Genomic DNA, 15,162 nt, shown 5'->3' on the forward strand with positions numbered 1-15,162 from the left:
TAATAATAATAATAATAATAATTATTATTATTATTATTATGGAAGCCTATTTCCGGTAGTAAAAAAACAACAACAAAAACCCTCATGGAAAAATTAAAAAAATAATAAATCTTGAGTCATAATGTTATCTGATAGTATCTAACAATTATGACTTAGTATCTCACATTTTTGGCTTAGTATCTCATAATTATGACTTAGTATCTCATATTTATGAGATAGTATCTCACAATTATGACTTAGTATCTCACATTTGTGACTTAGTATCTCACATTTGTGACTTAGTATCTCACATGTATGACTTAGTATCTCGTATTTACGGGATAGTATCTCACAATTGGGCGACCGTGGCTCAGGTGGTAGTGGGGCGTCTTCTGATCGAGAGGTTGGGGGTTCGATCCCAGTACCTGACTATGTGTCGAAGTGTCCTTGGGCAAGACACTGAACCCTAAGTTGCTCCCAGTGGTCGACTAGCGCCTTGCATGGCAGTCCTGTCCCACTGGTGTGTGAATGTCAGAGTGATTGGGTGAATGAGCTGATATGTAAAGCGCTTTGGGACTGCTTCAGTGTGGGGATAAAGCGCTATATAAATCAAGTCCATTTACCATTTTACAATTGTGACTTAGTATCTCACATTTGTGACTTAGTATCTCACAATTATGACTTAGTATCTCAAAATTATGACTTAGTATCTCAAAATTATGACTTCGTATCTCATAGGGATGTAACGATTAATCGTAAGGCAGCTAAAAATCGATTCATAGGTATCACGGTTGATATCGATTTTCTGAAAATTGAATCGCAGTACTTTTTTAACCAGCAGAGTGTACAAGTGTAGGCGGCGGGTGGAGCCAGCTAATACTTTCTTTCTGGCTCCCTTCTAATCTTAAATATGTTAATAAATGATTCATTACCCCTTAAGCACCAAAATAATATCTGTAATATTACTTGAATATCTGTAAAAGTCACGTTTTTCTATTAGCTCTGTCTGCTAACATAGCTTCTCTTCTTCACTGCAAGATATCTGCATGCCAACCGACCACTGTGTTACCAGCGCCCTCTGCTGGTCCAAACAAATATCTGACATAAATCAGTTCAATGACTGTTTTTAAGTCCAATTGTTAAGGCACAAAATACATATTCAGTTGCACTTTTAAAAGAAAAAGAACTATTATGCAGTTTTGCATTGTTTATTATAGAACCAGAATTTAAATTAATAGGCTTCATTTTCATTTGTATTATTCCTTTATTTATTTCATTCAAGATTTATTTTTAGTTAAATTGCATTGTTTTGAATAGTTTATCAAGGGATTCTTTTGACAATGAAAAATAAAAGGAAAACAGTACAGTATGAATTTGTCTACAGTCCCATTTTGTAAAATAAATTGTGAGAGAATCGTATCGTGAACCCAGTATCGTGAATCGAATCGTATCGGGAGTTGAGTGAATCGTTACATCCCTAGTATCTCATATATATAGTGTCTCACAATTATGACTTAATATTTCATATTTATGGGATAGGATCTCACAATTATGACTTAATATTTCATATTTATGGGACAGTGTCTCACAATTATGACTTAGTATCTCCTATTTATGGGATAGTTTCTCACAATTATGACATAGTATCTCATAATTATGACTTAGTATCTCATATTTTTTTGATAGTGTCTCACAATTATGATTCAGTATTACATACTTGTGGCTCAAAATCTCATAAATATGAATTAGAATCTCATAATTATCAAATTATCACTCAATATTTTTTGTTCAAGAAGAAAAAAAACAAACAACAACAAACAAACAAACAAAAAAAAACTCAAAGTTGCTTTATAAAAGCAAAATAAAACCTGTGTTTTTAGGTCAAACCAAATGATTGTAATGATTGATTTAGAATAAAACTGACCCTGAAAGCCCTGTTTGGAGTGAATGGGTAGAAGATAGAGAGCAGAAAGGAGAGAGAGAGGGAGAGAGAGAGAGAGAGAGAGAGAAAGAGAGAGAGAGAGAGAGGAGGGAAGGCTGAGGGGGAGGAGGTGGAGGGAGGAGAGGGAGCAATGGGAGGAGATCCGGATCCAGTACCTGTTAGAGCGGTGTCTGCTCCTCACATTAGATTAAAGGTGTCAGGGATGGTTTATCAGTGACGGAGGGACACACGCACACTCACACGCACACACCGCTCCATTCAGCGGCAGCAGGGAGCGCTGGGGCGGATTGGAGAGAGAGAGACGCCGGGGAGATTCCCTTTAATTTTTTTATGTTAGTATTTTAGTTGTTGTGGTTCTGGTGACCCATGGAGTGGTGCAGGGTTCGGCTCTGGGCGGTTCTGATCCTCCTGTGGCAGAACCACTGCTGGGCATCGCAGTTTCCAACCCAGCTCATGTAAGTAGGTTTTTACTAATCCTCCTCCTCGGGATTAGGATTAGGCTGCAGGTGGTGACTCTTTGTTTGTCTCTGAGCTTTATTAATGAAGCACTCTCTGTGCGTGTGCGTGTGAGTGTGAGTGGGTGGATGCTCTGTTCATTCATAGAACGATCCCCATGGACCCAGTGCATGCATGGACTCAGCAGATCACCACTGGCTTTAATGAACAGACGGGTCCTAGAAGTTTACAGGAGTTGATGCTGTGATGAGAACCCTAAAGCAACAACCTTCATTCATTTGGCTGATGGGACTGAATATGACTTGTTACTGTAATGTAGAATGAAATGATTGAGCTCAGATGGAGTGAGAGCACCATGTTTGGAATAAAGTGACCAATAATTGCATTTAAATCAGACACTGAATATGTTGAAACATGATTTATTTAAACAGCAAAACATTAGCAAACATTTGAAGAATATAAAACCAATTTCTGATTTTCTAATCATTCTTTCATGCACTGTTATATTGTGAGCTGCCCCTGGTAAGGACATCATAACAGGACTAAAATACCATTTATTAAATGTAATGTGGAAAAACAGCAAATGGAAAAAATGATGCAACTCTTCTTCAAAGGAAGATGACCTTAAATGTAGACCTGGGAGGCACTGGATGTCCATCACTGGTATGGTATGGCATTTAGGAAATTAAATATATGTTTATTAACTCTGGGAATGTATATAATCACACTTTCAGTTTGTAAATCATGCATATTCAGACTTTTGTTACTTTTATACTCAAACTTTCACATACACTACCGGTCAAAATTTTTAGTACACCACACTTTTTCAATTTTTTTACTGAAAATTATTCAGTTTATTGTGTCATTGCACTCTGAAATGAAAGCATAGAATAAATAAGCAATTTGAGCTGAAAAAGAAATCATGGAATCAATTTATAGAACAAAATGTATTCTAAACTCTTGAACCACCTTTGGCAGATATAACATCTGAACACACTCGTGGCATTCTTTTTACAATAGAAGTCAAATATTCTTCAGAAAGTTCTTCCCAAGTCTGTTGCAGAAGTTCCCATAAATGTGTGGCACTTGAAGGTTGCTTGGCTTTCACTCTTCTGTCCAGTTCGTCCCAAACCAGCTCGATGGCAGAGCTGCTGGAAGTCATTTTGAACAGGTGGTGCTGTGAAAAAAATGGTTGTTTTTTTGGACAAAAAAACGTATGAGCCTATAGGCCTATTTAAAATACATTTAAAAAATAAATAAATGGATTGAGATTTACTACTTTATTGTCATATACACTTCAGTGCACACAGCCAGGGTCTGTAACGGACAGACATCATCAGTTAGGTAAACTTAACAATAACTCTATAACAATGATTTGGTCAGCTGACATGAACCTTAGTCACTGCACCATCCACGTTTATGTCATGCGACTCTATAGAGGGTTTTCACCGACATCACGTTCTGGGCAGTAACTCGGGTGTGCGGCCATGTTGGAGACAATCAAAGGTAAACAATACATGTTGGCGACAATCGGAGGTAAACACTGCGATGGATAAACTACAGAAAAGCTCCTTTAAATGCGTTATAGATGCAAAGGCACACAGGGAAGGACTTGGTCTGCAGGAAAGTGCACGATATTTGGAAAACATACGCCTTATTGGTGGTGCAGATCCATACGAGTCGGCTCCCTCGTCTTGGATCAATGACATATTTCCTCCTTGTTTTAAACTGTAAATATACTAGTCTGCTGCTGCCATGGCTGTATGTTGCTGCATGGAGCGAGCAGGAAACCTTTTCTCCACAACCACTAGCCTGCCTGACGTTGACAAGTAACTTCTGTGAACGTGAGCCTGTGTTGATTAGTCCTAAAAATAATCAGAAATCAGAACAGATTTTATTGGTCAGGTTCAGTGTCAAAATCATTTCCCAAAATATTAATAAGGAATTTATAAATTGTGCAAAATATGTTTAATTGGCTACATTTTTTTTTTACTTGTTCTTATTATTTATTTTCATTAAAAAAAAATTCAATTTTAATTTGTATATGTACTGTTTGTATGTATGTATGTATGTATGTATATATATATATATATATATATATATAGTTCCTTTCCCCCACATATTTGACTATTATTAAATGGGACATATCATGCCAATCCACTTTTTAGCCCTTAAATGCATTTTGTTGTATATTTAGAGTGTTTAGAAGTACAGAAAAGTTCAAATTAGTCTCTTCAGGTGCTCCGTTGATATCTTTATATTCTGTTTTGCTCATATTTTTCAATCTGTTTCGATTTTTCCATTCTCTGTTATGATTTTTGAACAATAGCGTCACAGTATTTGCTGCGGAACTGCCAAATTAGGACATTGACTCCAGGTCCAACACTTCGAGCAATCCGCCATTTTTATTTCTCGCTGCGATTTTGTAGTCCAAGCTCAAGGATGCCGAAGTTACGAGAGGATAAGTCAAAATGTTTGGTTGTTGGGTGTAGTAACCCACACGCTTCATTACAACGTCTCCCAGCATCAGAACCTTTTCAAAGTGCCTGGTTGAGTTTTATTTTTCACGGAAATGTATCCACATCTGTGGGTAAGGTCATTTTTGTGTGCGTGAAGCACTTCAAGGATGACTGCTTCATCAACCTCCACCAGTATAAAGAAGGATTTGCCAAAAGACTTTGTCTGATTGAGGGTTCAATTCCTTCTATCTTTGGAGACGATGAACAGAGCACTTCGGTAAGCTGTAAATAACGCTAAAAAGTGTGATGATAAGACGTCGCTGTCATTGTTTTGTTAGCATTAGCAGTTGCACCGTTTTCATATGTTTGCGCTGTGTGCTTGTTTTAGATCCTTGATGATATGGCCTACGTGATTTAATTTAAGTCTAAAGTTTTCATTAGTCATTTCATTTTGCCATTTTTGTCTCTGAAAAGATTGTATTAAAATGCATTTCGTGACGCTAGCTTGGCGCTAGCGTTAGCTCGGTGCTTGTGTTAGCTCACTTGTTAGGGTTCTGCAGGTTCAAGAACCAGACTCTGGCTCGAACATGTAAGGCTGGATGGACAAGTCTTCCGTTGTTGACATTTTGTAAATAACGTGTGAATAAACATTTTCTGCGCTGCTAAATAATCGTATCTCTTTTATCAAACTACAAAAATGGCCGAACAGGGTCGAGTTGAACCGAGTGTCACCTCTGCAACCTGGAGAGGGGGCGGGGTATGAAGTGTCTCATTTGCATTTAAAGAGACCGCACCAAAACGAGTTGCTCTCAGAAGCACATCAGAAAAGGGGTAGAAAAGGGGTCTGTGGAGCTATAATAATGAGGAATTCAGACCCAAGCATTGCAGTTCCGCTTTATATAAACCACAACTGTATGATTTATATGTAAAAAGGAAGGATTTAAAACCATGATATGTCCCCTTTAACTTGTTATTGTCTCCTCCCCTCACCCTCTAATTGCACAATACCATTATTATATTACTCTCACGCACACATGCGCACAAAAGATCATGCGTGGTGAAGCTATGATTTGAAATTTCGATTCATCAGTCTATAATACCATCTTCCAGTTTTCAGTAGTCCAATGGCGGTGTTTCAAGCCTCTTTCTCTTATTCTGATGTCTTAGCAATGGCTTTCTTGCTGCAACTCATCCTGTCAAACCTGCAGCTCGAAGTCTTCTCTTCACAGTTGTAACTGAGACTTGCTTACTACGACCACTATTAAGCTGTGCTTGAAGCTGTTGTCCTATCACGCATGCTGTTAACTCACAGAAACTTGTCGTCTGGATGAGTTGTGGCTTTGGGTCTGCCAGACCGCTTCCTGTTTCCCCCAGTTTCTGAGTGCCTTTTGATGGTGAAGAAAACTGTACTCATTGACACCTTGACTTTATTTGCAATTTTCTCAATAGGAAAGACCTACGTTTTTAAGTGTTAGGATAGTCTGTCTCTCTTTCATTGTTAATTGCCTTTTTCTCGCCATTTTTGTAGCAACACACGACTTGAATTGCAATAAATAACTGGAAAAAGTTCTAAAACTTTTGACTGGTAGTGTATATACAGTATATGTATTCAAACTTTCATATATATATTGAGACATCCATTCCGTATATTCACAGAGTCAATCAATATATGTTTAATTTCCTAAAAGGTTCACCATATGCAGTATATACATATGATACGATATATTTACACAATCTACGACACACCAGATTATTATGATTTGTTTAGATTTTTGTTGATGATGATGTATATATTCCTATTGAGTTGAAACGGTCATACCCAGAGTAGATATATCTACGTATATCTACATGCTTTCCAACTACACATACTGTATATACGCCAAATATTCAGTATGTTTGTTAAAATTGTTATTGTCATTTTACATTTGTTCCGGAAACATGGTCAATACAAATGTTGTGAAACTTTATATCACATTTCAATTTAACTGTCATTCGGAGTTCATAAAACAAACACCAACATTACACAAACAAACAATTCATAACTAAATAAATAAATAGCCTTGACGGTCTAGTTTCTGAGTATCATTCTGTTGGAGAAGTGGTAGGTGCAAACTTACTTCTCAGATCAAGATTAATGAGATTTTTGTGTTGTGCGTGTATGTGTGTGTGTGTGTGTGTGTGTGTGTGTGCAAACTTCTATAGGCTTTAAACATAAAAATGTAAAACCCAAAATTACATTAAGCCAAAATGCAAAAATACATCCTCCTCCTCCCCTGTTTAAATAGAGAGGGATAAACTCTGCTCATTAGGGGAATACTGTAGGAAAGCAATGTGTTTCCAGCTGTTTTTTTTATTCTGCAACTTCAATTAGCGTTCTTGTTTTTCCTCCAGAGCCAAAGCATTTTGTACACTTTCTGTAAAACCTGCTTTGAAAGATACTGAAGTGGAGAAAAACACTGGAAACGAAACATTTATCCAGAGTTGAAGTTTTAAACCTGGCTCATAAGAATCTGTTGTTGACCAGTAAATATTTCAATGTTGTTTTCCAACAAGCTGAATTTATGCTCCAACGTATTATCTGACCAGATGTTTTATAGTGTTGGTTTAACATTAACCCAAATAGTCTCACAGTTCTGATGCATGACGTCACCATGCCACGTTCCACAACTCTATAACATTTTTATCAGTGGAAAGCCATAGGATCACTAGAATACAAAATCAACTGTAAACAGTAACAATCTTGGGGTGCACTATATCAAACGGACCTTTTCCACTTAGGACCAGAGACGAGGGCGTGGCTACATGACACTGAGTTGTCCATCTGATGATATACGAAAGGAGAAGAAACTGACCTTTTTGTTTTCCTACCCTAAAAAAACAAATTTTCGATTGTGAAGTCCGTAAAATTCATGTTTCAAGTTATCAAGTCACACAATACTATATTCGAAAGAGACATTCTTCCACAAGAACTTGCCGATATTGCTCAAGTCTCAGACTTGGAAGATGAGTATTTGGAAGCAGATCAGTCTTGGTGTGGAAGATGATGACTACTCTACATACTCTACATACACAACAATGACAATGACAGTGACGATTAGGTTTCGTGTGGATGTGGACAAGATCGGTTGGTCGGTCAAGGTCATGATTTTCTTCAACTGATGTATCGATACGTTACATTATCCAAGAAAAGTTGGATATTTATTTGCTTAGTTGTTTCTTTGTTTGTTTTGAGATGATTTGAAACAATGAAATGTGATTTCAAGTAGCTCAGAGTGTTTTGTCGGGGAAGGATGAGAGCAGGAGAGACGCAACATTTACATGGCTCGGTCAGCGTTGTAGTTACTGGCACCAAAGCTTAGATTCTATTCTTTCCATTAGATCCTAGGTTCCCAAAGTGGGGAAAGGGTACCCCTAGGGGTACACAAATTGTCAAAGAGGGTACATGAATAAAAAAATGAAATTAGAAATATAAACTAGAATATAAATGGACCAGCAGTCAGTAGCTTCCATGCATTTCCACAAATTACACATTAGCCAATTCAACACTACTCATGGTTATACGTGATTATTATTTTTTGTTGTTATATATTATTCCTTAACAGGATAGGTACAATTTATCAACACATTTTACTATAGGGCTACGTACATTGTATGTGACATTATAATATCACACATTTTTGGCATTTCCAAAGACTTCTAGAATTATCTTTTGATAATGTTTGTTGTTGCCAGGATTAATTTAGTACACAAAGTGACAAGATGCAAGTTTTATTTTATCTAGATTTAAAGTATATATTTAACTATATTTGAGAAAGTGAAAGTATAGAATACAGTTGTTTAAGATTGTTTTGTGTGTGTGGTGTAATAATTTGAATATTAATAATTAAAACATTTTGAAAATAAAATTTTAATCAGTGTTTTTATAAATCTAATTTCAGGGCACCCAATTTGAATTCCAGTCAACCCCACATGGGGAAAATCGGGAACCTCCAAGAAAGGTTTTTGCGTTTGCGTATTGACAAAGTTTAGTTTAAGGGGTATCATCATTTAAACCAGTATAACTCTTCACATAATAAATATTGAAAAATATATCTAAATGTGCTCTTAATTTGGTGTTGAATAATCTTTCTTTTGATGTACCATATGTCAGATTATGTCAAATATTGTGTATTCTATGACTTGATATCTTCGACATGAATTTTTATGGACTTTGCAATCGAAAATTTCGTTTTTTCTCGGGTAGGTCAACTAAAAGATGGGCCTATCTGGCTTGTGGCCTACATTACTAGTAAAAATTCAAAGCTTTACTACAAGTGACACAAAATTGTCTCCTAGGAGATGATTTTGCTAGTACTAATAGTACATTTAAAATATCTAACTCGTACTAGTAAAGGCGGAAGATTCATTAGTAGTACTAATAGATCTAATGCAAATGAAATAGGAGGGATTCAAACCGAATCCAGGACCCTGATTGGTTGGAATATTTTCTAAAGCCTATGGCAAACCTGAATTTACTTCCCCTGCCCCCTTATTAGGATACAATGCTAACTAGTGACACTTTTTCCTTCACCAGTAGTAGCACTAGTAGCAGTTTTTGCTTTACTAGTCTTGTGCACTAGTAAACCTAAATTGAGTACTAGTATCAAATTAAAGCTGCTATCCTAAACAGCTCCACTTCCTCCCCCTGCCTCTGCCACTCTACCAGAAGCCACACCTCTACTTTTCTGCACGCGCATCACGGAACATAACAAGGTCGCATCAGGTCACATTGATATAGGTCTATGGGTCAGGTAAGAGCCAAAATCATATTTACCTGTTTGCTGTTGTGACGTGCGGCCTTGTTTCCGTGCACACTTCCTCATTCACTTTGATTGACAGTCTCAAAAACAGGAAGTCGAAGCCTATTGGCTGGGTGCACTCTGCGATCGTTTCCATTTGTATAGGGGTCTGTAGGACGAAGGAGGGACTTGTATACATTGATGTATATGAATGACCACTGGCAGTAGACCATAGTAAAAGACTAGTTATGTATTTTTATGAATTTCAAAAGAGTCATACATAAACATAGATTTATCACAAACTCCAGATATCAGCTTTAAAGCTCAAATGGCTGTCCATGGTAGTTACACACAGTCACCTATAGGGGCACACACTATGCACTCATTATTCATCCCAGTTTCAAAGTGATTTCACATCTGTTTCCCTTTCCTTTCTATTTTTTCTTTTCTTCTTTCACTCTCTTCTCATTTCCTGTGTCTGTTCCACAGTAGATGACTGGCTCTGACCCATGAGTGTGTTAATTATCTCACAGTGTAACACAGGCTGCCATCATCAAAGCCTAAACCCAGCAGCCTGAGCGGGAAACGACTGCAACCCAAGCTTACACCCAAAAAAAAAAAAAAAACTACTTAGCAACCTCACAGTCTGATTCCAGTCCTTACATTAGAACATACATGTGCAGTTCATTAGTATGTGGAATGATTAAACATTAACACACAAAGGTGTGTGAATGTAATTGTAAAGAAAAGACTTGAAATTGAGTGGGTTAAACCTCATCACGTTAATGAGGAGATGCTATAAGATATGCATTAGTAGAACATTTTTAGATGATAAATGAATATGAATAAATCAGGCATAAATATTCCACATCTGCATATATAGATGTGAGGCCAAATACAGTCTTATTCACAATAATAATAATAATAATAATAATAATAATAATAATAATAATAGTAATAATAATATTAGCAATCTACCTTCAAAACAGAAATCAAACATGATTTGTGTGTGTGTGTGTGTGTGTGTGTGTGTGTGTCTGTGTGTGTGTGTGTGTGTGTGTGTGTGTGTGTGTGTGTGTGTGTGTGTGTGTGTGCGTGTGTGTGTGTGTGTTTGTGTGTGTGTGTGTGTGCGTACGTGTCTGCTGTGTTGAGATTATCTGAGCTCGCACACACTGTTTAAAACTATGTCTGACTTTTTTATTTCCATGTATGAGTCTTTAAATAACAATCTTTTAGTGCACTGTCCATAGCAGATGACATTGTAAAAAATCACCTGAGTGACTTTGATCACAAAAGGTTGAATCACAGAGATGTGTGTGACAGAATGACAATCAGAACATCTGTATTCTCTGCTAACCTGTTGTCACTCTCATGTAATATTAATGTCACTCCCTTATTATGTGCGTGCACTCACACACAGAGAGCACACGGTTCAGAATAGTAGGAATTCATGCATTCATTAAAGCTGAAGTATTTCACCGCTGGAACAGAGTCAGATATGCACAACTTGTGGCCTGATTTTTACATGGCCCCCAAAGTTAACACAAAAAATGACTTCAAAAACACACATTTTCTCCAAAAACACACAACAATAGACAAAGGATTGCATTGATGTCTAAATATTCTCTCTCCTGTCAGCGTCACATCAGATCCACACAGCGACGTGTTCACACATCACCTTTTATTGGACAGCTCGCTTTCTAGGAGAACTGATTGGTCAGGTGGCGGGACTTTAGCACTCGCTCAGATCCTAACCAGAGCGCAACCTGGTCCCGACCAGGCTAGTCGTTCAGCATCAAGTTACCATGGTGATTGAGCTCTGTAAGACGTTAGCGAGCTTCGTAGTCAAGCACACACTGATTAAATCCTGGAAGTTAGCCCGATAAGGTAATCTCGCTTTGTGACATAGACCTGAAAAACAGACAACTAAAATATACAATATATCAAAAGCACACAATACACAAACAAAAATACACTTAAATGACTCCTAAAACACAAGACAACAGAAGCACACAATACGCTAACAAAAATACACATAATTGACTCCTAAAACAGAAAAAGAAATATTAAAAAACAACAAAAAAAACCCTTTGTTGTTTCCTGTGTTGTGTGTGTTAACTGTTGTTATGAAAGTTTGATGATTCCAATAGATTATTTATCCTTGCTGGGTGTATTGGAATGAATTTAGTACAACATAAGGTGTAGAATTGTTTCCTATAATATAATACAGTATATGTTATATTCAGAGTATGTTCTACAGTAAATAAGATTAGAAACTCTTTGATGAACAGAAAAGCCTTGAAGTCTCTCACCTGTCCAATCACATCACTGTCACTGTCCTCTCATTGGCTGACAACGATCAAAGTGCTGGACTGGATGTTTGAACTGAGGAAGTAATGCTATTGGTTGACATGCAGTGACACGTGTATTATTAGATGACATTGTATTTGTTCCTGGTGATTTGGCTTTGATTGGTTGACATTTTGATTGACCCCCCGACAGGCCAATGTTTGCCAGTGTTTGTTTTTGCTGCTGAGTGTCCGGACAGAGTCAGAGAATGATTGACGTGAGGTGGCACGGTCGGCAGTTTAATTACTCTGTGAAATGTTTGTGTAACGTCTTTTCCAAAGTGTTTGCATCTCAGTTACAAGATCGCTCATGTGTGTGTGTGTGTGTGTGTGTGTGTGTGTGTTTTTCCTGAAGGATTAAAGAATGGGTGGATCAGATGCAGAAAGAGCTTGTCACTCTGGCAGACACAGCCACAGCGGGGAAAAGCCTTACTCAGGTAACACCCAACCTTATACATTTAGAATTTAGAATGTACAAGTCCAGAGAAAATCCAGAAAAAAAAGATAAAATAAGTACATGATCAGATTTAGGAAAGCAACTTAAATTCCACATTTTTTTCCCACCAATACAAGCAAACTTCAACCCTTCTATTAGACAGGTGTGGGTTTATCATGTAGCTATGGCGTTAGTTAGTTTTCTTAACTATGCAAGATTTTAAGGAAGCTGCACAGAGCAGAAACTGAAATCGAGGGCATAAAAACAGTACATATAAACAGTAATAAACAGTATTGTGACTTATATAACTGCTCTCCATGTTCTCACTTTCAATCTGAGTGCGCTCGCTTGTGATTTTCAGCGCTCTTACTGTGTTTTCTCAGAGGGTGATACGTCATGGGCCAAGGTTAGACTACGCGATCGCCGAGTGTGTTTCATCAATAGACCGACCAATAGGGTCATTCCATGTCATTGAATTTTCAGGAAATCCCACACACTTCTGTCTCAAAAAAATAAGAAAATTTTACCAACTAGTACAGTGCCCGTCGGAGGTATGTATTCATATTGACATTAACAGGAGTTCCACAGTGTGGATGGGGAAATGAATGAGATATAGTCTATATATTTTGTTTTGGTAGCCAGAACATCACCAAAATTTAATCACCTGTTCCTTGACCCATTATCAACATTTCCTGAAAATTTCATCAAAATCCGTTCATAACTTTTCAAGGTATTGTGTACAAACAGACAGCGTCGCACAGCATTAGCATAAAATAGAACATCCGATGATATCAGTTTGAACATTCTTGGAACACCAATGGCATTACTGTTGATGTCATCGGGGATGTCAGAACATCATTTAGAACATTTGGAATTCTGATCTGTTGATGACATCACCAGTGTTCTAAAACAATGTTTGAAAGGAGTTCCAAAGTGCAGATTGGTCTTTTCAAATTGGTTTTAAATTGGTTTTGGAATGACCAAATTACTCCAAAATTATGGATGCATGCACTCGGGGTATGTGCAAGCCGTTGACAAAGTTTCAGGTTGATCAGACACTGCGTCTGGGAGATAATTGGTCCACAAACACACACGCACACAGACGTTCCTTGCTTTTATAAATAGATAGATTGTACTATGAATATTCAATAGTCACACTGTTAATTTTTAGTTTGATTGGATGAGTACTTTTTGAGATATAACCAATTTAGTGAGATAAGTATGGGTAGATTTTTGCACGACCTTATTTTTCTTCCATTTTCAGCTTAAAATATCTCTTTGGAAACTGAAATTTGGCAAAGTAATACAGCTACACTTACTCTTTAATATACAAAATAATCTGCTATACATCCTATCTGGTGGACATGCCAGATCCTCAGAATTAAAAAAAAGGTTAGTGTGGGTTTGGAATATGTTTGGTCCTTCAGTAAACAACTTAGCATATGCCTCAGCTCCCTGTAATTTGATCAGCTTTGAGATATGTACATAGACTCTTCACGTCCCTAATAATTAGTCACATGTATGCATTGATTCTTTTTTTTAAACTATTTTCATTGGCCCATAACTGCATGTTGGAATGTAAGAAAAAAATCAGATCTCTGTTTTCATTTATAGTATAAAAGTTACTCTTTCTTGGGATATAAAACAATTTTTCTTTATGCGACTTGCGTGGAATGTCCTGAAAATTTGTTGAATTAACATGGAGTGACCCAATAAGAAATATTGTTGGTAAATAAAGGCAAAATTAAAAATTTGGCCTCCAGTTTTAACTTTTTTTTTTTAATATTTTATTTATACATTTTCAATTTTATAGACATACAGTACATTGACCAGAAAAAAACCCCTAAGACAAAGAGGAAATAGAGAAATAACAAACATAGGGCAGGGCAAAAATAAAACAAAACAACAACAAAGACATGCTCTTATAGAATGTCTTACAATACAGTAAGTCACTGTTAAAAGATCACGTTCTGTCTCATTAGCCTAGTACAGTACAAGTACAAGGTTTCTGCAGTATACATAAAAGAAAGGTGGACAACTATATGCACAAAGTTATTTAGGCAAAATAAAACTTTAGGTTGTCTTTGATAAGTAAGACAAGAATGGTTGCCACATTTTGTCAAAGGTTGAAGAGCTGAGAGAGACACTATATCGGACCCTCTCCAACAAGTTGGTCATTTCCTGTAGCCAGGTCCTGAAGGAGGGTACATCTCCAGTCTTCCAGATAGACAGAATGTTCCTCTTCACCACAACCATGCCGTATTGTAATGTTTTTTGTTGTAAATAAGACAAGTTCAATAAGTGTTGAGTTCAACAAAGATGAGCTGTAGAAGGATCTGGTGTAATGACAAAGTCATGCATAACAGAGAAGCAATTAAAAATGTCTGACCAGAACTTGTTTAGTTTGGGACAAGACCAGAATAGGTGACCCAGAGTGTCGTCGGCTGATTTACACTTTGGACAGGTTGGAGAAACAGACGGGAAAATGGTGTGTAATTTGGTGCAGGAGTAATGAAGCCTGTGAAGTATTTTAAATTGAATAAGTTGGTGTCTGGAGTTTATTGAACAACTATAAATGTTTTTACGGTAGGTCTCCCAGGTCTCGTGACCAACTGACATGTAAAGATTTTTTTCCCATGCTTCCTTTAGATGCTGTGTGGAAACAGGGTTATGTTCTATGAAAAGATTTACAAATCTGGAGACCAATCGTTTGTTAGGGGATGACATCGACTGAAAGTTAGAAATATTTGTGCGGATATAGTCT

The 15,162-nt window shown here is 37.1% G+C and overlaps 1 protein-coding gene across 2 annotated transcripts in view; it reads left to right on the forward strand.

Annotated features, from left to right (window-relative positions):
* Window positions 1–2,058: 2,058 nt before the first annotated feature.
* Window positions 2,059–15,162, forward strand: part of LOC114465004 (voltage-dependent calcium channel subunit alpha-2/delta-1) — a 114,237-nt gene continuing 101,133 nt past the window's right edge. For both annotated transcript variants that reach the window (XM_028449711.1, XM_028449712.1), the window contains exons 1-2: window positions 2,059–2,376; window positions 12,318–12,399. In XM_028449711.1, the coding sequence (XP_028305512.1) occupies window positions 2,288–2,376; window positions 12,318–12,399 (171 nt within the window). In that variant the 5' untranslated portion in view covers window positions 2,059–2,287. The remainder of the gene's footprint in view (window positions 2,377–12,317; window positions 12,400–15,162) is intronic.

Source organism: Gouania willdenowi, chromosome 6 (genome assembly GCF_900634775.1).
Source record: "Gouania willdenowi chromosome 6, fGouWil2.1, whole genome shotgun sequence".
In the NCBI taxonomy this organism is placed as follows: Eukaryota; Metazoa; Chordata; class Actinopteri; order Blenniiformes; family Gobiesocidae; genus Gouania; species Gouania willdenowi.